This window comes from Condylura cristata, unplaced genomic scaffold, assembly GCF_000260355.1.
Source record: "Condylura cristata isolate star-nosed mole 26May11 unplaced genomic scaffold, ConCri1.0 scaffold00015, whole genome shotgun sequence".
In the NCBI taxonomy this organism is placed as follows: domain Eukaryota; kingdom Metazoa; phylum Chordata; class Mammalia; order Eulipotyphla; family Talpidae; genus Condylura; species Condylura cristata.
This window is the reverse complement of record NW_004567116.1, coordinates 34325106-34352329: the sequence shown is the minus strand read 5'-3', so window position 1 is coordinate 34352329 and position 27224 is coordinate 34325106. Positions and strand designations below refer to the sequence as shown.

The 27224-nt window shown below is 46.6% G+C and overlaps 2 protein-coding genes across 2 annotated transcripts in view; both read left to right on the top strand.

The window, feature by feature from the left end:
• Positions 1 to 6782, top strand: EIF3F (eukaryotic translation initiation factor 3, subunit F). Its single transcript, XM_004683082.2, has 8 exons — positions 1 to 458; positions 3028 to 3098; positions 3325 to 3404; positions 3816 to 3953; positions 5137 to 5228; positions 5627 to 5763; positions 5901 to 6014; positions 6582 to 6782. The coding sequence occupies exons 1-8, from the start codon at positions 32 to 34 to the stop codon at positions 6657 to 6659; spliced, it is 1137 nt and encodes a 378-aa protein (XP_004683139.1). The 5' UTR covers positions 1 to 31; the 3' UTR covers positions 6660 to 6782.
• A 14154-nt stretch (positions 6783 to 20936) lies between these two features.
• Positions 20937 to 27224, top strand: part of TUB (tubby bipartite transcription factor) — a 71611-nt gene continuing 65323 nt past the window's right edge. The window contains exon 1 of the mRNA XM_004683080.2: positions 20937 to 21051. Within this exon, the coding sequence (XP_004683137.1) occupies positions 20996 to 21051 (56 nt within the window). The 5' untranslated portion in view covers positions 20937 to 20995. The remainder of the gene's footprint in view (positions 21052 to 27224) is intronic.

The following is a 27224-nucleotide window of genomic DNA, read 5'->3' as shown; positions in this document are numbered from 1 at the left end:
TCCGCCCCCGACTCCTTCTCTTCTCCACAAGATGGCTACACCGACGGTACCGGCGAGTGCCCCTACAGCCACGCCAGCTCCAGCCCCGGCTGCGGCTCCAGCTTCAGCCCTCACCCCGGCCCCGGCCCCGGCCCCCGCTCCGGCCCCGGCCTCTGCCCCAGCGACTGCGCTGGCTTCTGCCCCAGCGCCGGTTCCAGCTCCGACGCCCACTCCAGCCTCAGCCTCAGACCCCGCGGCGGCAGCGGCGGCAGCGGCTCCGGCCGCAGCTCCGGGCCAGCCCCCGGCCTCAGTACCAGCCCCGGCTCAGACCCCGGCGCAGTCGCTGCCGGGCCCTGCTCTCCCAGGCCCCTTCCCCGGAGGCCGCGTGGTCCGGCTGCACCCCGTCATTTTGGCCTCCATCGTGGACAGCTACGAGAGACGCAACGAGGGTGCTGCCCGAGTCATCGGGACGTTGCTGGGTGAGTGGTCAGGGACGCTGACGTTGTTTTCTCTCTCAAACACCGCCCCCCACCCATTGCTCTTCTCCCAACCTGTTTGTATTCTTAACCGTTTCTCCATCCCACTTTCCGCTGGGACGTAGCTTCCTAAGAAATTTCAACTTTCTTGCAGATGGCGCTCACTTTGGGCGACATACAATTATATAAGCAGTAGTTGTTTTTGGAGGAATTTTGTGTGCCACGGGACATGTTTTCTTTTTTAAAATCTTCCCCAAAGTACTTAAAGTCAGGTATGACCAGCCCCAGTCTACCAGAAATGATTTCACCGACAAGGAAGAACCTTTGACTCCTTTTGCCCAGTGACCACGTTTATCGCCCTTAGCCACTGACTAAATATTTCTACTTCCCAGAAATAGACATTTCTATTTTCTTTAACTACAAACTAGCCACGAGTGTTTTAAAAGTCTGCTTTCCTAAGCAGCTATGCCTGCTGCACTGTTTGCCTATCAGAACTGGGTCTGATTCCCCGAATAATAGTAGTATCAGTTTATGATACTGTTTAACTTTCAAGTCAAGAAATAACCAGTTCCCAACCCAAATCTCAAACTTGAAAGATATGTTTTGTATGATTAAGGAACCTGTAAAACTGAAAGAGCCGCCAAAGAAGGATTACCGATAATAATCCCCTTTCCTGGGGTCTTCTCATCCCATTTTTATTCAATCTTAGTCACGGATTTAGACAAGTTTGTGAATCCACTCTGATCAGTGACATATTATTTCTCTTTCTTACCCGTGAACATGTAATAGACCTTTGATGTAGAAGACGGTGTATTGTGAAGAGGGTAAAATTTGTAGACATACTCAACCAAATATTAACCATATAACTTGGGACAGATTACCTAGTCTACTTCCTTCACAGGCTTCCCTAGGCTTAGTCTTTATGAGAACCACATTTTTGCAGAAGATATAAATAGCAGGTCACATTAGATATAAAATAGCTGCTGGTTGTCATTCTCTACATCAGTCCTAAACCACCCCTAACCGTGTATATTAATATCCCCTTTATCTATCTTTGAGGGAGTAGCATTTTGCAGAAGTTATCTTCCAAACATTGCCATGGTTTTTCCCTCAAACCAAGCCTTTTTATTCTCTTTGCATGAGTGTCTTTCCTGCTCTCTATTTGTTTCTTTAAGTTCCATTCATCTTCCAGGTTCCCAAGAAATGTGTTCAGTATCAGTTCCAAAACCCTTCCCCTTAGGCCCCTTGTCAGCCTCCCAGAGTGGCCTGTGTTCGTGCCTTCCTTCGAACTTGTATAAGAAATGGTTTTTGTGTCTCTTAACGTGGCATTTAAAACTATGCTATGCAAATCTTCCTGACTCACTGGAGATGTTTAAAGAAACAACTCTCCACTCAAGGTTTGTGCCAGCGCCCCACATTAGACTGACAGTAAAGTAGAGCTTTAGATTCTAGACTGGAATGAAGCATAGATTCTGTTTACTAGGAGCATATGGATTTTCTCAGATGATTCATGAAACATTTCATTTGGTTAAATAGTTATTGCTGCCTCTTAAGTGCCATTAATGTTAGGTATTTAGAATTCAAAATGTAGTAAGACAGACTGTGCTCAAATTTTAAATCCAAGGTGAAGATAGGCTCTCACACACAAACACAATATAGTGTGATTAAGTGCACTAGCAGACGGGTAGCATGGTAGGTGGAAATACAGAGGACTTTGCTATTTTAGGAGCTTAAAGCGGTCAAGTCTTAATGCTGAAGAGAAGTCTAGTAAGGTAAAGAACATGTGCCTGTTGAAGTTGGGGACACAGTTTCAGCTAAAGGAGCAAAGCCATAGTGAACTAGATTGAGTCACTAGTGGAAGTAGGCAACATTATGGTGTTTGGTGGAGAGGGATGCACTTCCAGCTTGTGGTGGGAGGTGGCAGTATATTAAGGAAAACTGGAGATACCAAGGCACCAACAGTTTTTTTCAAGAGAAAAAAAAAAAATGGGAGTAAAGGTTTTAGAACCCGAAGAATACAAGTGTTAGAAGACTGACATTGATGTTCCAGGTTCAGAGCAGAAGATCTCTGATGATCAGATGAATATTATGACCATCTGGCCAGATAGCTAAAGGGATGTACAGTTAGTCCTGTCCAAACTGGTGCTCTCTTAGCTTTCTTAAAGTCTCCTAGGAACATCTACTGATTAAAGAATAGGGAGATGTTCTGAAAGCTAAAAAAAATGAAGGTCATAGGATGAAGATGCGGAGCAGGACTGGTAGCAGGAAGTTGCACACAGGAGACCTTGCCAGGGAAGAATAGGCCTTGTGTGTTGCAGGCTAAAAGGAGTTGGAGGTGACTTCAGAGTTTCAGTTCTCTGGAGAATCCTGGTCCCATTGATGTACATGACTGAACTTACAAAGCTTACAAAGACCACCCAGACAGCAGCCTAGTCTCAGAGCACAAGTTTGGACAGGACTTGAGTTCAGTTTGGCCTTCAGTGACTTGAGGAGTCCTTCAAAGCATTTGGAAAGTGGTTGGGAGCTGTTGGGTCCTCTGGGCTATATAACTCCTGACCATTGTCTCTCTCAGGGACCGTTGACAAGCACTCAGTGGAAGTTACCAACTGCTTCTCAGTGCCACACAACGAGTCGGAAGATGAGGTGAGTGGGAATTTGACCTGGCCCCATGCTGTCCCTAGCTGCCCCTGCGGGGCCTTCCCATACATGTTGTGCTTGTAAGTAGCATGCCACAATTCACAGAGCTTCCTCCCATTTGTATGTACACCCAGGTCTCTTCTGACTGTTGGGGTCACCTCTTGCCCCTTGTCACAAACTTTTTGTATGAACTTAACAGTTTCTTAGCTTCCTTTCTTGTCTTCATTCACAGGTGGCTGTTGACATGGAATTTGCTAAGAACATGTATGAATTGCACAAGAAAGTCTCTCCAAATGAGCTCATCCTGGGCTGGTAAGTTGGGGGGGTAAAAGGGAATATTACAGAATTCTCTCCGTGATTGCCAGTCTTTTGCACCAGACTAGATAAAATATGCTCTTTTTGGAGACAGTATTAATAGTGTAATGGCGCAACAAGCTATTAATTCAGTGTTTTGCTAGCAGTTCTGGCACTGTAAGGCCAAGAATTTTTCTATTTTTCTGTTAAATTATAATTTACTAAGCAGGTTTCTTTTCTTTCTTTCTCCTTGCTGATGACTTGGCATATTCAAATGCCATAAATCACCTTTGTTGTGATACAATCAGTATTTTTTTTTTGTTTTCAGCATTTGATGTCTTGCTGGGTCCTAAAGCTGGCTACACACGGCCTTATTTGGTATTGCTGTGACACTTAGACACAAGTCTGCAACCATGTTGTGTTTTTCAGGTATGCTACAGGCCATGACATCACAGAGCACTCCGTGCTGATCCACGAGTACTACAGCCGGGAAGCCCCCAACCCCATTCACCTGACCGTGGACACGAGCCTCCAGAACGGCCGCATGAGCATCAAGGCCTATGTCAGGTGACTGGATTCTGTGCCACACTGGCTGACTAGAGCTTACTGTGCCTGGTGATAGCCCCCCTACCCAACAGGTTTAATCATTCAGCATGTAACTCATTGCCTTATGAGAAGCTCGTGCTTGTCCTCAGCAGTTCTCATTAAGAAGGTTTTACTCTGACACACAATCTGTACCTGAAATCTTACTGATCCTAATTGTACTCATTACTCTTAAATTCCAGGCGGCAGCTCTTTGGGTCTTTGAGTGAGCTAGCCTGTGTTGTCTTTCCTAGAGGCTAGCTCTCCACTGCCCTCGCGGCCAGGCCTTGCAGGGTATTCCTTCCGGCTTTCAGCATGTTTACTGCTTTTCTGAGTTCAACCTTTATTTTTGTCACTATGCCTAGGGCAGAGCACAGGACCCAGAGTAGTACTGAGAAAAAAATGACTGTCCTTGTCTTGAATACACCAGTTCGCCCAAAATTAGTTCAGTTTTGACAGCAATAACATTACAGTGTTGACCCACTGAGTTGTAGGCAGTTGAGTGCCTGTGGTGGGGTATTGGGAAAGACCCTGGGGGCCACTGATGGGGGCTGTGGAGGGGGAGTTGGAGGGTTATATGTTTTGGTTAAATTGAAGACATTTGTTCATGTATCTTAAACTGCTCAACTGTGCTGTTTCTGTGTCTCACACGGATGGTAACAAGTTAGCTCCTTACGCAGTAGGACAAAGGTGCTGGACACAAAGTCCTTACAGGCCAGTGGTTCACCACTGAACTTGACCATTACCTCGTTTCTTGGCCTTTCCAGATAATTTCCTCAAGTTACAGATGAATGTGGAGAGTTATCACAGTAAAAGCAGCCACCTTTGGCAGGATTACTTTATAGTTACTATTTTCTTACTTCTGAAGAGCTGAGAACCAGAAAAGACCCATCCTGTCTCTCCTTTCCTAGCAGCCAGTTCCACAGACAAATCTGGCATCCTCTCCTCTCACTGAAATTGCCAGCATAGGAAGTAACCCTCTAATGGGTCTGGGCCATGTCCAAAAGCTACGTCCCCATGAACTCCTGGTCAAGGGGTTGGTGTGGAAAATGAGCTAAGGGAAGAAAGTGACTTGCTGTGTGAGACCCTTAGGCTTCTGTACCCCATCTGGAGTACACAAGGGAACCCTTCCAATGCCATCTGCTTACTTTGATTTCTTTCTCACCAGCACTTTAATGGGTGTCCCCGGGAGGACCATGGGGGTGATGTTCACACCTCTGACAGTGAAATATGCGTATTATGACACTGAGCGCATAGGAGGTAAGTGACCTTCCCTCGCCCTCTTTAGAGACCTTTGGTGTTTTCCATGGCAGAGTTGCTGCTCTGTAACAAGGATGGAGGCCCTTAGGGGATTTAAAGAGGAACATTGATCTAAATTTTGTGAGGACTAAAGTCACAGTCGATCTTTATTAATGAGATTCAAGGCATCACTTAAGAACTGTTAGAGTTGCAATGTTATGAGACTGAGCTGTGACTAGCATAGCAGGTAAAGGAGCCGAATTTATATCAGGAGGAAAAAGGGCTAATGATGGCAGAGCAGGAGAGTTTGGGGAAGGTTGACTTGAGTCCAGAGGGAGGTGGAAAGGTTAGCAGAGTGGTTAGCTTAAGGGATGACTGAGTTCTCTGTCTCTCTTGTACCTCCCACCCCACTCCCATAGTTGACCTGATCATGAAGACTTGTTTTAGCCCCAACCGGGTGATCGGACTCTCCAGTGACTTGCAGCAAGTAGGAGGGGCGTCGGCTCGCATCCAGGACGCGCTGAGCACCGTGCTGCAGTATGCAGAGGACGTGCTGGTGAGAAGGGCAAGGAGAGGCAGCAGGGGGGCGTAGACCTCCACTCTGAAGTCGAGGGGGCTGAGAGGGATGCTGGGAAATGATTGTCCTATTGTGGGAGTTAACTGAGCCTCATGGAGTCTTTGTTTGGTGGTTAGTCTGGAAAGGTGTCAGCTGACAATACCGTGGGCCGCTTTTTGATGAGTCTGGTTAACCAAGTACCCAAAATCGTTCCTGATGACTTCGAGACCATGCTCAACAGCAACATCAACGTGAGTGCCGTCTGGCTCTCTGGGAGCCTGTGCCTTTCTCCACCTCCGCACATGCACACCGAGCTCTGAAGGGAGTCGGGGGAGGTTGCCTGGAGGAGGATCAAGGAGACAGCTTTGCCATTGGTCCCTTGCAGCCCATACTGGGAGGAGGGGAAAGATAGCACACCTGGCCAGACGCCTGCCATTTTTCCATGTTTCTGGTGGCTCGGGTCTGGCTTGGGTACTGTTCATGCTACTGTGAGTTCAGCCCATGGTGGATGGGAACGCTGAAATTCAGGGGGGTTGAGAATATTACTTATTTTCACCATCTGAGTTACAGTTGACCCCACTGCCCCTACATTCTGCCCTTGGGTCTCAGCCAAAGCCCCTCATGTGGAAGTGTGTCATGAGAATGTGCTCTTAAGCATTTCCTGCCCGCCGCACACCCTCAGCTGCAGCTCCACCTTTCCCAGGACTGTCATTACCAGGACTGTCCTTCACCCAGTGTTCTCCATGGAACTGGCCCAAACTGGCCTTTGTGCTCCTTTGTCCCAGCCCCCCACTCATTGTGGTTTCTTTCTTTCCCAGGACCTGCTGATGGTAACCTACCTGGCCAATCTCACGCAGTCCCAGATTGCCCTCAATGAAAAACTTGTAAACCTGTGAACAGACTCCAGGCTGCATTCCACCGCTCTGGGCCAGCACCAGGACTCGGCATGGAGTGAGGTGGATGGTTTCCTTGGCTTGAGTCGCTCTGTTTCTGACTAAATAAATATATACTATCTTTTATAAGTGAATTCCATCTTACATGAGTTTCCTACCGGTGGAAGGAAGAAAACTGTTCTAGAGCCCTTACAGAAATCAGGACGGGAGCGCCCCAGAGAGCTGGTGGGGTTCGGCATTACTTGTCAGCAGTGGTTTACCCACAGCCCAAGACACGCCAGCTTCTCGTGACCCCTGACCAGATAGCTACGTAACCCCGGTTTCACATGGGTACTTTCCCCCTTGCTTTCTTCTATGCTCGGAACAAACTGCATCTCCAAGGGGGGGAAATTGACTATCGTGTATGGGTGGCAGCAGAGGGCTGCCTTTTGCACAATGTGCAGTACCTGAGGTATGTGACTGAGGAGGGAAAAGAGGGAAGACAGATCGAGCACACTGCTGGTAGACAGCCCATTCCATGGTGGGGATGAACCGATTTACTACATTTTTCTTTTGGTTTTCACTCTGGAAAGATACCACTGCAAATGCCACAAACCATTTCTGGATGAGATTTAAAGAATCCAAGGAGGGAAAATAGTTTTAAAAATTGGACACTTAATCTGAACTGAAAATAGAGCATATGGCCAGTGTTTTAAAGTACTTGGCTAGTAAGGATGGAGCTGTTGTCTTGGAAAGCAGAATTTGGATTGTAGGTTAAGTTGAAAGCTACTTCCTCCAAACCCCAGGAAATGCTGTGGTGCTGTCTCAGGACAGTTGCCTTGGGTAATGTTGAGACTGAGGTATGTTCCATATTGGAATGAAAGGCAGATAAGGCTCCTTCTGATTGTGGTTCCGAGATAGACAACCTTGGAAAGGAAATTCATAGTCCATTACAGTGTCGTGAGATGTTAATGAATTAACAAATGTTAATAGTGCCTGGTTCATAGGAATACAAAATAAGTGGCAGGGGTGTCTGCAGCTGAACACAGTTTGAAAGTGATAATCAACATGAAACCAAGCCTGGATCCTAGTTCTACACATAGTCACTACGTGTAGAAACACTTATGGGCAGTTGATATGAAGTCCAGGTATTTTTAAATATGTATGGATAAAATTCAACTGAGAACTGATACAGAACAATGTAGTAAGAAAAAGGGGAGAAACAAAAAAGTGAAGGCATGGGAAAAGTGGGTAAAACAAAAAATAGCAAAAGGAAATCTGAGTATTATCAGTAATCACAACAAATTATTAAAGGATTAAACAAATCAGACACCAAAAAAAGTTGAATTTCAAAGCAAAACAAACCCTAGCCTTTTCTTATTTATTTTTTAATGGGTGACACATCTAAACATAAGGGCACAGAAAGTTGTCCCCAGCTATAAGAACAGTTTACTGTTGTGTGAAAAGAGAAGTCCAAGACTGCACAGTGTGGGTCTCTGTGGAGTTCAGAAACGAGTGACATTGAGCAGTGCTGTCTGGGGTGTGCAGTCGGGCCCACGTGTGCCGCAGGCATTGTGGTCACTGGTCAGCACATGCTGAACCATCATCCCAGGGAGATACTACTTAGCTCCCTTCTGGGAGCTTTCATCTGCCAGTCAGCACAAAACCTTACTTATTTCTAAAGACATTCAGTATCATTGTTGATTTACAGTGAACTCACAGTCCTAGAACATGTCTTACCAAATATATTTTCTGCGTAAGGCACATCATAGCCTTTTTGTGCTCAGGAACACCAGACAGACTGTAAGTACACTTGGGACCCATTTTAGCAGCAGAGTCACCACCCAAAAAGCAGAAAAATGTAAAAATGTGACACTAAATAGACTGAAAAGGAGACTTCTTGACAGAACACACTGGAACAAACAGCAGCCAGGGGCCCAGGCCCAGGCAGGCTCTTCTTGTCCGCTCTGCCTGTTCTTGAAAGACGGAGCTCTTGAGTATTGACATTGTAGCTAGAATTATATTTTGGCAAGTAGGTGAATTCATAAATAGGGAATCTGAATAATGAGGATTGACTGCCAAGTATATATTGTGGTACCAAGAAGCCAAAGGATGACGTGTTAAAATTGCCTAGTAGTGCTTAACCGCAGAGATGGGAGGTGCAGGCAAGATCAGTGGTCCAGTCTGAGGTTAAACAGTGGGCGCATAGGTGTTGATTATATAATAAATAGCCAAACGTGAACTAAGCCTGGCATTGTGGTGTTACTAAATTTAATAACACAAATATACACATCACACTTAACAAAAATACAAGTTTTGAAAGTAAGATGAAAAGGACATTTTTTAAAATGTTTTACCGTTAGTACGTTTGCTTATAGAAGTCTTAACCTAAAAACTACTGAACAACAATTTTCAGTAAGATGGTGAGTACAAAATTTATATGGAATTGATGCCTTATAAATACAAATTGGTAATACACCATTGTGGGAAACCCATTGACATTTTCAAAAAAGGAGTTCATAAAGTAAACATGGAATTTTATATTATAATTCATATTAAAAAGTCACATAAGGTACATTTGAGGGCATAGTGCTCTTAAAAAGAGTCAACATTATTTTAAACAGTGACTTGCTTGCTAAACTATAGGACAGCACTAGTTTTTCAAGAGAAGGCTACAAAGTGCAAGTTACCTCTGCTCATGTACTACTTAACCAAATGCCAACAAAAAATCATGGTACCTGCTTAGAACCTAAGCCAGACAAGGAGATCAGGACCAGAGTATTCAGCAGGTGTTGGAGGTCATGGAAGCCTTCCAGTTAGGAAGTGACATCAAAATTGGACTTCAAGAATAAGGTAGAGCAAATTGAAAGGAAAATAGAGCACTTTGTTCTGATATTTGTTTTTGGTTGGTGAGTTGTTTTATTTTGGTTTCAGAAAAATCTCTGCCTTTACTGACCAGGGTGGCTACTTGAAAGGAGTGACACAAGACGGGAGAATGGGTGGCCCTAGGCTGGGCTGGTCAGCCTCAGGCTTGCAGGTGACGGAGAGTAGCCTGCACTCGGGCTGGGTCTCCGCCTGGCTGAAGGTCCAGTCCTGGGAGACACCCCCCTAGTTTGGACAGGGTGCTAGTTCTGTCCCACAAATGTGTGGCACCATGTAGGGTTTCTCCCCTGGCGGCATCCCCTCCTTGGCTGGGGGGGGTGGGAGCATCCCTGCTGCTAAAAACTCCCAGGCAGATGAAGCTGTGCCAGCTGCACTGAGCACGCACCCTATGGCTGGACAGGGGCCACGTCATGGTAGGTGAACTCGCAGGTCTGTGCTTTTGCTCTACTTCTATTTTGTTGGAGCCTCAGGAAGCGAAAATCGAGCATTTAGGCACAGCTAACATTTCTGTACAAAGGCTCAGAGAAAGATGGTGTCGACCATCTAACTGCGTTGTGGCCAATGCCCGGCTGGGGAGATGCTTGTAGGGACAGGGCACTCATCTGTGCTTAGACTGACAAAAAGGAATGACTCTTTCTTTGACAGCCTTTGCTTATATGTGACGAGTTTGTTTTTACTGTGAATGTGAGTTTCTTTCTGTATGTGTGCATATGCTAAAAACTTGCGAATGTGTCTAAGTTAAGATCAGGATGCCACACTCCACTCCCTCCCAACCTGTTCTGTGCCCTCCCCTGGTCCTTCCCTCTGAGCTCTGGATGTGGCATCCCCAGGGCTCCATCCTGTATTCCCTTCACTTTCTACTTCACCCCCACTGCCTGGAAGTTGTTAGCCTCTGCCTGGTGACTGCTGCTTGTGTGTCAGAGACACCCACTCAAGCTTTGGACTGTTTTGGGAGTGGCTTTCCTGATCCCACGCTGGGTGAATGGACACCACGTAGCTCACCTGCATTTCTCGGCAGCAGCTAAAATTCCACATGCTTCATTTGGAATCCATGGACTCCTCCGTCCCTGTAAGTTACCTCCTGAAACTTTTCTCCTCCAGTTCAGTTGTCAAATCATAGTCCTTGATGCATGCTTGATGCATCCCTCCTTTCTCACCATCATGTCTGAACTAGCTCATTACAACTCTGCCTTCAGTCTTGCCTTCTGGGATATTGTGACATACAAGAAATACATATGTATGTATATTCACATTCTTGGCACGCAACTCTTAAAACTTTGGGATTTCCAAAGTGGTAAGAGCTATAAAAGTGTAAGGATTTTGTTACTCCTAACAAGAGCTTGACAACCACATCTGAGTTTTGTGAATCAGGTGACTTTTGGAAACCCTGTGACCAAAGAATGGGGGCTGGTTTCTGAGTGAACCAACTACTTGTCTCGAAGATTGAAATTTTAAGGCCCACTCTCTGCAGCCTCAGGTAAGGGAAAGGGGAAGAGCTGAATTGTCAGTGCCCAGCGATCATGCCTACTCAATGAAGCCCAAAGGACAGTCTGGATGTTAACGTGTCACTAAAGGGCACTCAGAGACCCCAAACTTGTGCATCCTAAAATGGAGGCCTGCCATCCACCACATTAGAACAAAGGAAAGCATACTTAGTGTGAGAGAATTTTAATAAAATTAATGTGTATAGAAGATGACAAAGATAATAGCTTCCCAATAAAACACCCCAAATTATCTTTCCCCTTGTGGGTAAATGTCCAACAAAACAGGGTTGGCACACTGGCCCTCCCTGGTGGTGCAGCGGGTTAAAGCACTGCGCTGAGAAGCTAAAGACACTTCCGCATGAGTTCGATTCCCGCCTGCCCCGGAGGAGTCCACATGGCGTGGCAGACCTCTCCTGACCCGCCCGCTGCTCTCCTCAGCAGTGTACTTCGTTGATCCGCCTGTTCTGCTCCCTGCTCTGTCTCTGGTGAATCCTCTCACCCTCCGCGTCTCTGGCCTGTACCCCAATTCTGTATGAATAAATAAATAAATCTTTTAAAAAAAAAAAAAACAGGGTTGGCACAAATCAAGGTTTCTGAGGCCAAAAATGTTGACACAGTCTGAGGGGTTGTTACAAGAGTGCACAGTAGTAGCCATATGAAGGCCCAGTGGCAGGATCCTTCTGTGAATCCCTCTCTCCACCAACCAAGTACTCCATATCCAAGTGCGATTCTTTCTTGAATGTGCCCACAGGAAGAAAGTGTGCATGCCAAGGAGAGAAATTCCTGTGCACAAGACCCTTCTAGAACTCACCACGTGTCTCTCCAGCTCTTTCATATCCTTTGTAATAAATCAGTAATGGTAAGTCAACTTTTTTCCTGAGTTCCTTAAGTCTGGTCTACCAAATATTATACTGAAGGAGGGGGCCATGGAAACCTCCAAATCAAACATGGTTCATCAGAAGCATAGGCAGCAACTTGGACTTGAGATTGGCATCTGAAGTGAGGAGAGGAAAGGGGTCTGACATCAGCTCCACCCTGGGCTCTGATGCTGTCTCCAGGTAGCATCAGAATTGCCCAAGGTCTGTAACAAACTCATAAAGGCCTCTATCCTCTTGCTTGAGGAGAAGGTGTATTTTGAGCAAGAGGTCACGGGACACCATTCATCAGGAATAAAGTTTCCACTTGTGCCAAATTAAGTTTCATTTTATCGACACAAAAGATTCTGAGTAGAACAAAGCCAGCCAGGGGACTTGACCCCAAGGACCTGTAACAATACCTCACCTCAGCTGAAAGTTATTTGGAAGTGCCCATTGCCCTGGTAAAGGATCCTTGCCAGGATTCTCACTACAGCCTGCAAGGCCTCTCCCGACTTTGGCTCTCTGGCCCATCCCTTTTACACCAGCCTGGGCTCCCTTTGCACTTTGTCTGCCCAAAATATATGCTCTTTTCTCTGGCTTACTGTTACTCCTCCTGTTAGCCTAGATGCTGCCCCTCCTGGAAGGTGCACCTGTGGTGGGCCCTGAAGGTTCTTGACTTCAGCATGCAGAGTAGGTGAGTTAGAAGGGAAGTTTTACTGCAGAAGAGGCCACACTCAAGAGCTCAGGGAGATTCAAGGGAGAATTGCACATTGGGTCTAGTGGTCACTGATATAAATACATGATTGGTGGAGAGGCACAACTCCATAGAGAGGATCCTGATGGATTTATTTAGCAAGGCCACTGGGCCTTAACAGTCCTGTCTGGGTAGGCCTGATAGGGAAGCTTTACAGCAATGATGCCCAGAGGGAGAGTAAGAGAAAGTTTAAGTTAGTTGGGTTACCTTGCTCTGGAATGTGGAATGTGTGGTGGGGCGTGGTGGTGGGGGGAGGGTCACCTATCCTATGACCCCATGACATCCATCTCTCCTGGCATTTCTCTCCCCATTTTGAACTTGTCTATTACCTTCCATCAGAGAACAAGCTCAGTAAGGAGTGGAGGCTGTCCATCCTGACACGGCTTCTTCTCCTGACCCATCCATCTGTGCACTGTGTTACAAAGTGAAAACTGGTTTTAACAACCAATTAAAGAGGACAGTTGAGGTTATACAAACAAGTTTTGCTTGACATAGCACAAAGCAGGAGGTCTCCATTCCCAAGAGACTAGGGAACGGCAAAGGGCACAGATGGCAGGGCACTTAAAAAGAAGGGAGAAGACAAGGAAATGAGAGCCCAGCCCTGGCTTGGCAGTAGGGGTCAGCTGACCTCATGTCCTGCGTTCCTGGCCAGCAGGACACCTACAGGGACACGAACTTACCTCAGTTTCACCTGATGAGTCACCCTGGGCAAGAACCACTCTCAGGCCTAGAAATTTATTTCTGCATAGTACCCAAGAGGTCTTGGGCTTTGCTGGAGTCCTAAGAAGGAATATCTGTAAGGCTTTGCCCTGATGGGCCGAGGCAGCCAACATGGGAGGCTCCAGCGAGGGCCAGAAAGCCCCAGATGCAGTGGAGAACATGGCTGCTGCAATTGTAGATTCTCGAAGGCAGCAAGTGTGAGTCTTACTGTATCCTGACAGGAAGGAATGAGCAGGTAAACTGTGTTTCACGACCCTCGGATCAGAAAGTATGAGATGAGAGCTTTAGCAGGGGTCAGCACCCTGTTTAGTTCTGCCCCGTCCCTCATAGAGACCCAATTTATTTTCCAGAACCTACAGAGCTGCTGAGCAGAACCAGACTCAGCTTGGACAAGTCTCGCTCATCATTCCTTAAAGGAGTCTGTTCTCACTGCAAGTTTACTTGGTGCAAATCGCAACTATGACACCTCTCAGCACGTCTGATGGAGAAATTAGGCATTTCCAGGAATTTTAAAAGGAGGTTCCATTGCTGGAACTGACTGGCTTCTCATTATAATGTCTAGAAATCCTTGCATGCTCAGTAATGCAAGTCCTTATAGGGCTAACAAAATTCCACTTGTTCTCCCAGTGTTGTCTCCCAGGGGGAAAATAGTTGCTTATATTGATGGTCTGTCTAAGCTAATTACATTTGTTGCATAATTCCCAGATACATCCTGATCTACCTTCTGTTTTTTGGGGGTTATTGCCCCGTGTCCCTGTACCGTGCTGGTAGTGGACACTGCCCCACAGAGCTGGTGCTCCTGTCGGTCCATGATAAAGGACTACTAATCCCATAAAGAGCATCCTCTAGATGCGGCTTTCTGAGTCATGGCCGCTAGAGGGCTCCCTCATCACAGAAATGTAGCTGGTTGCTGGCTTGGCATTCCTTTTTCTGGGCAGGTTTTCCAGGGAGTTGGTAAAGAAAAAACATTTGCTTTGGAGAAGCTAGATTGGTCAAAATAAGTCACCAAACATGGAGATGTTTCTCTTGGTCCTTTTTGGCCACAGAGGGATGAAACCAAAAGACCTTCCTCTTGCCTCTCTCAAAATTACCTCAAGCAAACATGATCTGTTTCAAAATACAGTTTGTAAACACTATTTTATGTAAATCTCCTAGAATCTACTCCCTTAAAATGAAATTATAATCCACAAGCCCCTCTAATAACAGACAAAAAAAACTTGTAACTGCCACTTCCCAGGAGAAAACCTGGCCCAGGCTCTGATGAACATAATGAGGTTTCTGGGACTTTCACACAGGGAAGCAGCAGTGTCAGCTAGTAGACAGCCCTGAGGCCTCTGTTAAAGAATCTGGTTTCCCCACAAGCATTAGAGTTGCTGGCAGGTGAGCGAGGGGGCCCGCAATGAACTCTGGAGGTTGGCAGGAGCGTACATAGGGCGAGCCACGTTCAAAGGTCTGTGTAAGGCAGCTCCACTGGTTGGTGTGCAAGAGGTGGATTGCAGTAGGGTTAGCTGAGACCGGAAACCCCACATTAGACCTAAAAATGTATCTGGAGGGGGAATGTATTTAGTTAGGATCCCCTAAAGGCAGGACATGTGACAAAGACTTGGGTGAGGGCAAGTGAAGGCGTTAGATTCCTACAACTCTACACATGTGGTGTCTTCCCAGAAGTTAACAAAATTTCAGGCTAGAAGAATGAAATCAGTATGGTCACAAGACCATTTCCTCCACAACCTCTATAAGAGGAATCTTCCATACCTCTTTAGCTTATGGTGGAACCAGGTATGCCATGGCTCATAGCTGTAACTCTGCTCTCGATCCTACGGTTCTCTCCTTGGGTACAGTACAGTATATCTGTGCTGATTTCCCTCATCTTATGAGGGCACCAGTCCTATTGGAGGAGGGCTCACGCTAATGATGTCCTAACCTGACTATATCTCTATGGCCCTAATTACAAATAAGATCCCATTCACAGGGATCATAGTTAGCACTTGAACATAGTTTTGGGAGGGCACAATAAAACCATAATGTGATCTAAAAGGCAGAACTGAGGAGAGACAAAAAAGGAGAAAAACTAGTACAATCTACGATATTAAGTTGGTTATTGCTGTGGCAAATGGGTTCCATTCTAAGAACCCTCTGAGGAACTACAGGAGATACCTCCCAGAAATCTCCCAGTGAAAGACTTGAAGGCTGAGATGTCTAACCAGTTCCACCATTGGTAGAAGAATTTCTTAGTAAGTGAACTTCCTCGTGCTTTTAGGTTCCATGTACAGGTAGACTAAGCATCCTTCTCTTTAATTAAGAATGGGAAGTAAGGTGTAAGCATATCCATGGAGCTGTCCATCAATGTTGTGCTGAAGCCGGGAAGGCCATTGCTCTGGGACATGAGTCCTAAATGCATAGCAGATGGGTACACAGTCCAGCTGAGCAGAGAGGTTACAGCCAGAGGAAAAACATGAATAAAGGTGAGAGGTGTGACAAGGACCAGTTAAAAACAAGTTAGTCCTTTGGAAGAAGAATGACCCAGATTGTTTGTTCTGCCTTGGATTACTTATACCATTATATCTGTTTCAGAGGCTCCCTGTCTGAGTGTGCCACTCTAACTTAACTTATGTAGGACTGTGCCTGAGGTCACACTCATGTTCATCTCTTGCTGCTGCAATTTTCATTTAGAGACAGGAAACCAGGCAGGTCACTTCTCTACCCTCCACATGGTGGGATGCCGCTCCCCAAATTCTGATTCCAGTTCCTCTAATTGCTTGGGTCCTCCTGTACCTACTCCTGTCCTTGCCTCCCAGAGGACTCTGGAGTACCTCAATTTTGGCTATACCTAAGATGAGGATGCTGTCTCTAAATACCTTCCTGAACTGCCAGGCGTTAGATTGGGATCACCATGGTAGCAGGAAGTTCTTAGGTACCTATGACTCTTAGTTTAGGCAAGTGATATGGCTTCAGCAATGTGAAAGCAGTCCTTTGAAGGAGAGATGCAGGTGGTGGAATTTAGAAGGAAAAATACATCAAAGCTATTAGCAAAAGTTGAAGGGGGCAGAGCACACATAGAGCCATGAAAGGGGATCCAGGAGGTAAGTGAAGCCCCAGCATGGTCTACTATACCATCTCACTGCAATTCATCATCACCACGCTGCAGGCGGCAATCATGGCAATTGTCTTAGACCTCTGAGGTGCCTTACCAGAACACTCCATCCTCAGTAATGAGTCTGCGCCCAGACTGATGAACTTTCCCCTATCTAAACCTATCAACTCCCCCCAGGCCACCCTAGACCACCTCCCTCATTTGAACTCCCTCCCGCACACACACATTTGAACTCCCTTTCCCGACTATGTGTCAAACAGCATTGACACAGAATCTTCTCTTTTGAAGAGAGGTCCTGTGTCCACCTCTGGGGGATATGTATGCCCTTCTAGCAGTCACTCCCCTTTTGACATATTGTAGCTCAAATACTAAGACGAAAGTTTATCATTTATACATCTTGTACTAGATGATAAAGAAATGGGAAGTGAAAAGGAAAAATATAGTTTAATATATACACAGTATATTCATACCAAGGGAAGAAAGGCTATTTCTACTGGCAAAGGCAGCTCAGTATAATTTAGAGGTCTGTGGCCCCTGACTTCATTAAAATCTGCTCCTATGCCCTCATCTTATTTTTCAGGGTCTTGCCTCTTCCCAGTCTATTTAAAAGATTCTGGGAGGTTAAGAATATAGTTTGCATTATAATTCAAACACCCAGATTAGTCTTTGGATTTGGGTTTGTAGCTGAAGCTACAATGGATCACAGTTTCACTCAAGGCAGCTATAGAAGCCAACAATCAACACCATTATATTCTTTATTTTCACAAAGTGTTGATTGCCCCAAAATGTGACTTCTGTAGCCTTGATTACTAATGTCTACAGATGATCATTGAGTGTCTGGTTTGCCCGTGTGTCCCCTGTTCTACCAGGTCTCCTTTACCCGTGAAAATAGGGCCATTAATAATTTTAAACCTCAACAGATCCAATTCTGGATAACCAAGAACCACTTCAGGGCCCATCCTTAAATCTGTCCCTCTGAATTACTGCCCACATTTTGATTCAGTCCGGGGTCAGTCCGAGATATAGAACACCTATGAATGGGAGAGGATAAGGAGCTTATTATAGGAAGTTATAACTTATGAATTTGGAAGAGCTGGTGGAGCCATCTTGAAGAAATCTAAGCAGAATCCATGGGGGGAGCTGGTGGGGTTTCCTGACCGCTGTCCTGTGCTATCAACACAGATCAGCAGTCACACCTGTGAGCTGCCTCAGGCCTTCAGGACACACGTGTGCATAAGTGCCCTACGCACACACACTCCCATATACACACAGCCTGCTGCTTCACCATCCAAATCACACACAGATGGTCTCTGGGGCCCTGTTAACAACCATGTGGGAGGGATTATCTAGAAAACGTGGTTCAAGCTTAGCCCATTAGATACGGTATAGAGCTACCCGTACATAATGGCCAGTTCTCACTAGACGCAAGTGAGACTGGAAGAGACAATCAGAAGGGAAAGGGACCCTCTACTGAACGGGTTACTCCCTACTGGCACTGAGGGCTCCCTCCTCCTTGGATCCCATGATAAGTCATGTAAAAGATCAACCACCTGTTTCTTAATTCCTGGGTGTTACTGGGGAGTAGGGTGGGGTGGGTAACTGTTTTGTACTTCCAGAGAGCAACAGAGACCTTCATTTCCAACACACCTGAAGTAAGTTTATAGAAAGTCTCTACTTCTGCTCCCTGTAGTGAGAGGAGCAAAAAATAAACCAACAACAGAAAAGCATATAGGCAAGTATTTTTACCAAATTCTTTCTTGAATGTCAGAACCTTTTCTCCTAATCAGCAACATGGTTTCCCTGCATAAACAGCTCACTCTTGGCACTGTTCTTAAAAGTTGTGGTTTTGAAAATTATTGTCTCTACCATGAGTCTTAAGAGGCATGGTTTGTTTGTAAGCTTAATGGTTGAACATTCATTCATCTTGCCCCCTGCCTACTCATGGTGAGCTTTGCCATTCCTGTTTGGCCCCTTGCTCAGGCTTCCAGGTAGCCCATACCTGGTGCATACTGACTTGATGAAACCCAGAACTTTCAACCATGGATGGCTTAGCCTGGGAAATAGAAAGGCCTGTTCTTGCCTTAACAGCATTAGGGGTGTTAAGAAAAACGACTTATTATTGACTTCTTAGGTCTCTCTACCCCTTTCTTTACCGACAAAAAGTCTTGAAGGCCCAGAGAAGGATAAAGGGCTACCCACCCTCCTGTCACTGTGTGTATCTGGGGTGAGAGGAGGGGTGGAGGTTGATGGGTGAGTTTATAATGTAGTTGTTCATTTGGGCAGCCACCCCATGAGTGTGGGAGCAGAGATGGCACCTTATTTCGGTGAGGTCATTCCAGTCATCTGCAGATGAGGCCCACCTTTCAGAAGAGAAACAGTCATTTCCACCCCTTGACTATGGGCTTCCAAGTGTCAGGATGTCCAGGGAAGAAATTCTGTAGCAGAGTCCACCTTCTAGAATCAGAGTATCCTGGACCCTGGTTTTGTGCTTCTCTTGTTTTATTTTCCTGTTGCCTTCCTTCTGAAATTAAAGAAGTCTTCATTCAATGCAGGGGGGGTTGCATTTACCAAGACCAGCATTTTAAAGGGGGAGCATTGCCTCTTAGGATTAAAATTGGTGTAGCAGTGAAAACAGAAACTAAAGGGAGACGGTGAACCTTTAGGGCACAGTGTGGAGTGTACTGGTCCAAGCCTCCAGGGGTGCTTTCTCCCAGAATTTTATTCTGGAGAGCATTCAACTTGATCTTGCAAAGGGGGTGATTTCCCTCTGCAGCCTTTCATCTCCTCCCACAGTTTAGTCTCACCATTTTACCATGATGGGCCCTGGGTTGTGGTGCTGGTGTTGTGTTTATTCATCACTCTGCTCCCCCAGGAGTTTGGGTTGTGTGGCTGGCGAAGACCACTTTGCCATAGGATTAGCCACAGTCAAGTACTTGCCAAAGAGAGAAACAGCAACTGCTTGGCTAGCTGGTATTTTGTCAAGTCCCTGGTAAATACCAGCTAATCACCAGTATTTGGGCATTTGGGCAGTAATGGGGGCCAGTTGGGAAAATTCAGGTTACAGGCATGGCTGTATGGCCCAGGGTGGCAAACTCCAAAGCAACATAAGCTTTAATTGTGAGGGAAGCTGACTGGAGTCTGAGGCCAAAAGAACACGTCTGCTTTAAGAAGAGCAGTCATTTCTCTGCTCTATGCCCATCTGGCTGAGGGTGGACCCAGGTTTATCAGTTTCCAAGAAAGAACAGAGAGCGTGCTTGATCTAGTAGATATTTCAATATTTAAGTGTTGTCAGATTTATCAATGAAAAAAATCTACAGGACAATCATGGGCAAGATGCCACAGGTGTGCTGCCAGCTGAAGCCTGTCACCCACGGGATTCACAGGCAGGTCTAGGTGCGCAGGAGTTGCCCCTGATCCTTGGATTAGTGTAGCTCAAACCCAGTGGTCTTGCAGGCCACCTCCAGGGGACATTCGTCCACCCCTCCACCCAGATCTCAACAAGTCTGTGCAACTTCCCCTGCGGCAACCTCCCTTCCATCACAGTAGCGGCTCTGGAAGGTCCTTCTTAAGCCCTTGTGACCTCTTCAAGACGATTATACCTGTAAATCCCGAAGCCAGAAACTTTAGGTAGGGAGAGGGAAGGGAGCCGTGGGAAGGGCCGACCTGTAAGCTCCAGTTAGATCGCCCAGTGCCAGCCCACCCCGAGGGACCTTCTTTCCATAGCTTTCTCGGGAACCGCCTCGTTCAAGTATAGACACTACCCTAGATGAGGCAACACAGAGTTTTCCCAAAGGAGATTTAGTAATGCAAAGGAACATAAACAAAAGGTTGGCCTGTAAGAGGCCACGTTTACAGAGCTTTGGCTTTGAAACTCAGGGGGTTAGTGTGGAAGGGCTAAAATAGCCCGAACCTAGAGGGGGAGGAGCGAGGGAGAGGCGGGCTTTCACTAGGATAAGGAAGGCGCTGGAGCTCAATAGTTCGAGAAGAGGGAGGAATCTGGTGGTTAAAAAATGACTTCTAATTTGGGGGGAAGATGGCGGGAATCTTCGAAATTCGGGGGCTGAGCATTTCTGTTCTCAGAAGGCGGGAGGCGGGGAGGGTAATTGACGCTGGGAGAAATGAATGAAGTCTCACATTGAAAAGCTGCACGGGTGCAGAGGGGCCCGGGAACCCGGAGTGTATCTGGGACTCCCACGCAAGGAGAAGCGAGGAAAGCCTCTTAGCTGTCTGGGGAAGGTTTGAAAGCAGCGGCGCCCGGCGGCGCCGGAAAAGATGGAGCGGTTGCCATGGCGACGCGGAGCGCACCTCGGAAATAAATAAATAAGCAATTTAGGCTGCAGCAGCCGTGCGCCCGCGGGACTCGAGCGCCGGGGAGGGGGCCCCGCGGGCCAGGGCCCAGCAGCTCTCACTCCCTCGCCATTGGCGCGCGGGAGGGCGGGTCACCCCCCGGGGGGCGAATGGTACAGTCCTCCGCCCGCGCCCCGCGGGGGCCCGCAGCGAGCAAGCCCGAAGCCCAGCGTAGCCACTGCCGCCGCCCGCGGAGCCCGGAGTGTAGCGGAGAGGCGGCGATGGAGGGAGTCAGCAGCCACCGAACCCTATCCTACAGCCGCTGGAGCTACGACAGGTAAGGGGGCGCCTGGGGCAGAGGCTCCGCCGGCCCCTCCGGGTGGCCCTGCGTGGGTGCCCGGGTGCCAGCCGCCGCTCGCACTCCAGGGGAGAAGCCCCCACGCTCCCGGGGTGAGGGCCAGCGTGAGGTTGCAGACCCCTCAGAGTAAACTTGGACCCTGGAGCTTCTGGGACGTCCAATACCAAGAGCCACAGATATCCCAAACCGGACCCAAGCGAGGGTGTCCTCACACTTCCCCGGCAGAGCTGTTCAAGGAGGGCGCCGGGGCACTGGGACCCGCGAACTACCACTCATGTCCAACCCCCACCCTACTCCTCTGCGGGGTGGTGCAGACCAGCTTTAATTCGAGCTCGGAGAGACCGTGGCGAGGACGGGCCCGCTGTCGGTGGTGAGAGCAGGGCTGCCCCTCGGCCCCAGGCCGCGCCTCACCTGGCACTGCCCCCGCCGCCGTCAGCTACCCTCCCCGCCCAGGACTAGTGGCCCCGTTCGCTGCCCGGGACCCGAGTCGCTGGCTACTCAGAGAAGCGGGATGGCAGTCGGAGGTCGACTGTCGGGGTGCCGGGAAGCATCGCGAGCCCCTGGGGTAGCCAGGCGCCGGCTCGCCTGGCGGGGATGGAAAGCGCTGCGGGCGTGGGCGGGTTGGCGCGGCGCTTTCCCGGCGCGCTGGTCCTGGAGGAAGGTCTCTCCCTTCCCGGCGAAGTGAGCAAGTCAACGGAACGAGTTGGTCATGGAGCGGAGCAGAATGATCGGTGTTTAGGTCTTCTGAAGCCCATTTTTTTCGGTGTGTTAAGTGCCCCCCTCTTCTGAAAATGAAATCCTGATGGTAGTAGGGTTTTGTCTGAAGTTGGCAGCCACGTGTCGATCTCCACGTGTCGAATTCTGGAGTTTAATTATCTGATCTTTGGCCCTTATTGGTGAGGGCTGGAAAAGGAACTTCGTTAACCTGCCTGTGTTCTTGCCTTCTGCCGCTGTCCTTCCCTTCACTCTCAACCCTCCTGCATCTTGTTTGCCCAGATTTCAGTAACAGGTGTCCCTCCTGCTTGGGACTAGTTTCCCCAGGAGCCCTCCTCAGCTCCGTAGGTCTCACCTGGCCTTGATTTCTTCTTGGTTGTCACCATCCCCTCTAGGCTGACCATTCTCAGCCTGTAAACCTGTTCAATGTGTCCTATCTCCCTGCTTAAGTGGGGGTGCAACTGCTCCACTCCTTTCTGGATTTCTTTTGGGGGAAAATATCTGACTTGGTTGTTTCCTCCTCAGCCTTTCATTGCATCTTTTTGTAATGTGCTCACTTTGCTCGATTCCAATCAACCTGCCCTTTGGAAAAGCACTGCTGTTTATAGAGAGGAACTCTAAAATTATTGGGGTATTCAACTTAAAATAACAAGCTTGTGTTCAGATCCCAAAGACACGTTCATTCATCCCTTCACTTATTCAATCAACATGCGTTGAGTGCAAACTGTGCTGGGCTCTGGAGATAAGGAAATAAAAAGCCATGATTCCTTACCCCAGCTGAGCTCACAGTCTAGCTTGTAGTAGAATAAGTGGTAGCATCAGCCAAAGACCTAATACATATGGGGGAGGGAAATTTTAAATTGAGATTATTTTGTATAGTCACTGAACTAGCTTTCCTACCAAAACAAACACAGAAATAGCAAGACTCTAGAATTAGACAACCTGGAGTCGAATCCTGACTCCACCTAGCTAACCTAGAACTTTTCTCTCTCTACGAAAGTATTATGAATATTTAAAGTAATGAATATATAGGACCTAGCATTCTGTCAAGATATAGCGAGGGGAGGAACCCATTGCTGTTTTAGCAGTAAATGTTGTGAATGTCCCTGGGAGCCCTACCCTAACACAGAAGCTCAGCTTGAAAAAGTTATTCTTCTTTTTAGACTCCTAAATAAAGACATTTCTTAGAGTTCTAGCCTCAGAACTTTTTCTTTCATCAACAACCCCAACACCTGGGGAACTGTGTGAAGAAAACAATGTTGCTGGCCCTGGTCCAAACTCACTGTATCAGAACCTCCAGGTGGACCCAGTATTTGTGTAAAGCTTTAGATGATTCTGGGGCAGCTTCTCTGGCTACCCTCTGGAACTGTGACTATTCCGCCCACTTCCATGTCCTGCTTTGTACTTAGTTTTTAAAACATAAGTATTGAATTATTCCAAAAATTACAGTCCTTCAACAAAGGTGTAGGACTACCACAGGCATGTCATACACAGTTATTAAAAGTGAAAGTCGTGATTTCCCCTCCCATCCCCAGTCTCGGTCCCCAGAGGTAGGCTGCTCTTACCCCTCACTGTTCAGGATGTGGGTCAGCGTTTCAGCTGGGAGTCGCTGGGTCCGAGCCAGGCTCAGCTTTTCTCTGCTGCACTTGCTCATCTGCCTGCACCTCCACTGAAGGCTGGCGGTAGCTGAGGCCTTGCTGCAGGTGTTCTCGCATTTTCCAAGAGGCTGGTTCAGTCTTCTTCACATTCTGATTGGAGGGTTCCCAGCGAGACAACAAAAGCTACCAGGACTCTCGAAATTCTGGTTTGGAATTGGCACTCTGGTTCTCCACTCTGTGTTGGCGAAGGTAATTCAAAATGCCCACCGTGTTTTAAGGGGTAAAGAAACAAACTGGCCTCTTGAAGGGAAGAATTACAAAGAATTTATAGCCATTTTTACAGCTCCCCACAAGATACTGCTTACATTTTGTTAATTGTTGAATCCTCTTGTTCCCCACTAACCAAATGCACACTCCCTTCTCCTTGCTATTGCATTCTCTGTTCTGTTTACCAAGTTAAAGCTTTTTAAAAAAATAATATAGTTTATTTTTACATCATTTTGTGCATTTTTCCATCCCAGTTGTAATCCCCATGGGCTTCCCATCACTGAATCACCCATATGCCATCACCATAGTCCAGAGTCCAGTGCATTTCCCTCCCCCCACTGTTTTTGATCAACTTAGATCTTTTAACATAAAAATCTGCATTTCAACTCTAATATTTTTGTGAAGCCCTAGCCCAACACCCCTAAGGGCCCATGAAACTATCCATCTAAACATCCCACCAACACAACTTTAACATGTTCAAAATCAGTCCTTCCATTGATAACTCTACTCTCTGTTTAGCATCCTGACCAAATAAACTCCTGAACACTTTGACAGTGAGCTTGAATTCTTCAAGTCATTTCATCCATTTATTCCTAGCTATGCCTTGAATATTATGAAAATAAAGTGAAAGGATATTAGTAGAAGGACTGGCACAAGCTACCATCCAGATGATGTGTTCTCAGCCATTTTGTTCTCAGTTAACCTTCTAGTGTCCACTCAAGCTCAATTATGATCCCAAAGATTTCAGTGCCCTGTGTATGTCCAAATTAACACTCTTCACTATCAATTTTTGGGACCTTCCCATTCTAGGACTTTACAGAATACCTAGAACACCACTCTAGGTATTCACAGGATAAATTCCTAGACATTGATACCTTCTATGTATCTGGCATCCCATTCTTTCACCTCAGGAGCTCCTAATATACCCTGCCACCATGCTACAGCAGGCCAGGGCCCCAGGACACAGCATCTTCCCTCAGCCTTCTGTCTTCTTTCTCCCTCCTTGGCCACATGGGAGATTGAGTCACTCACTTACCACTTTCTCCCTCCTTGAATATGCTTGCCACTATACTACCCGAGGGAACCAGTGTTCAAATCTTCACCCTGCTGTCTCCTGGAAGCATGAGAATACTCCTACAGAAACTGCAGAGCTGTGAGCCTCCCTGCTTTCATTGCCATCGGCTGGGCCTTCACCCCATCTCTCGATCCTTTTACTTCTCCCTGGGCAGTTTCACTCCCATGCTTCATAACAGCTCTTCCTCATAGCCACTCTCCCTGACCCTACACTCCCACACTCTTGCCTCCTGCTCCTTTGAGAGAGCTTGATTACATAGGGCACTGTCTTTCCTAACTTCCTGACTCAAGATCATGTTTTTCTTGTCCCAATTTCATTGCTATTATAAACAATCCTGTGACCAGCATTCTTGTATACATAACATTTTCTTCCTTCATTGCCTGGCTCTTTAATTAGAATAAGCTCCTTGAAGAGGGCTAGTTTCAGATTTGATTATTATTGCCAGATCATTCTCCAGGAGGAATGAGTTGATCTATATTCTCACACAGTCAGTGCTCTAGCTGCAATGTTTTATGATTCTGTGTCTGCTAGACCTAGCAGACTGACACTATGGAGCAAAAATGCTCCATAGAACTGGGATTTTGGAGTCAACATGACTTTGAAACTTATTGTTGTTTGTGTGACTTGAGACAAGGACCTTAGCCTCCAAGTACAAAAAAATAATAAAAGTGCATGCTTCTTAAGGTGGCTCATTCATTCAATATATATTTAATGAATACCTCCAAAATGCCAGGCAACATTTTAGGTGCTGGATGGAAATGGCAGTGAGCAGATCCTGGTCTCAGAGTTCTTACCATCTAGTAGGGAGGTAGACATACATAACATGTGTGTATAAGTACATATACATATAGATAGAGCAATGTATAGATACACACATGCACATGCATGGTAAATACAAAGAAAAATAAAGTGGAGTAGAAAGATACAGCATCTGATTACCTGGCGCTGAGGTGGTGATGAAGATGCTGTGTGCTCAGGGAAAATGCATGGTTCCTGATAGGGTGATATTTCAACAGAGATCTAAAAAGAAGTGAAGGAGTGAAACATGTGGCTGATGAGGAAGAGTATTTCATGGAGGGGGAACAGTAGATAAAAAGGTCCTGGGGTTGGAAGGTGCCTGTATCTATAGAAGAAAGCAAGGAGGCTATTGTGCCTTGGTATTCCTTTATAACATTTCCTTCCTGCTCTTCTTGCACCTCCCCACCTTCCCATCCTCAGGGACCTAGACTGACTTGCATTTTTCAGAATTGTATATAAATGGAATCACTCAGTATGTATGCTTTCCACTGGCTTCATCTGCAGCAGCACTATTTTGCTATTCGTCCATGTCGTATAATTACTCATTTTCTTTCATTGAAATATTCCCTCATATGGCGTTACTACACTTTGTTTCTCCATTGAGAATCTCCTGAGTTGTATTCATTCTGACTATTACAAATAAAACTTGGTGACTCCTCATGAGCACGTCTTTGTACAGATGTTGCTAGAGCAACATCACACTGATAAAGAAGTGGGAGCTGTGGAGCTATACAACGCAGGATGCTAACAAGCGAGATCCTGGCCCTTTTATTGATAGAATAATCATACAGCATCAGTTACGTGGCGTAGGAGGACAAGGAGAAAAATATGGGTGAAAGTAAAGAATGTGTTTTTGTCCTCTAGAGTTTGGGGGTACCTGACAAGCTAACTGTCATCAGCTTGATGACCAAGTGTTGTAAAAGAAACTATACCCCAGGTCCCTGGCCATGGTTCTGATTTTAATCAGCAAGACATTTTGCTGATCATCTTCTGGGGTCCCTTGTCAGACATCGATCCTTGCTCCCCACCCCTGGGCATTCCCAGTCATACCTCTTGATGCAGACCCTTCCTAGGTGATCAAGCTTTCTACTCTTGATTGATTTGAAAGGCACCTTGTGAGGTTTGTCTCTTATGACTGATAAACTGGTTTCTGAGAGGCAGTTCTGACCTTGTACAGAAATACAGAAGTGCGAGTAATACTAATAGTGACTGAATAGGCTGTGATAGTCTAGCAGACCCACATGCGACATATGTCTTCATGTCTCTTGGGTAAACACCTAGCAGAGGAATGGCCAGATCATGCGTTAAGTGTACATTAATATTTTAAGGAACCGCAACTTTCCTGAAGTGGTTGTACTTTTTGACATTCCCATGAGTACACTCTGAGTTCAATTCCTCCACATCCTTGTAGCAACTTGGTCAGTCTTCAGTTTCAGCCATTCTTAGAAGATTGTAGAGGTATATCGCTGTGGTTTACATTTCCTTCATGACTAATGATATAGAGCATCTTTTTGTGTGCTTACTTGCCATCCATAGCTTTTTTTCCCCCCATAGGGAAGTGTATGTTGAAATCTCTTCCTATTTTTTTTTTTAAGATTTATTTATTTATTCATACAGAACTGGGGTATGGGATATAGGCCAGAGATGCAGAGGGTGAGAGGATTCACCAGAGACAGAGCGGGGAGCAGAACAGGCATATT

Coding starts and splice junctions, on each gene's coding strand:
- EIF3F (XM_004683082.2), top strand. CDS start 32: ATGGCTACACCGACGGTACCGGCGAGTGCCCCTACAGCCACGCCAGCT. Junction 5,764..5,900: donor AGTATGCAGAGGACGTGCTG/GTGAGAAGGGCA, acceptor TTTGGTGGTTAG/TCTGGAAAGGTGTCAGCTGA. Junction 6,015..6,581: donor TGCTCAACAGCAACATCAAC/GTGAGTGCCGTC, acceptor TTTCTTTCCCAG/GACCTGCTGATGGTAACCTA.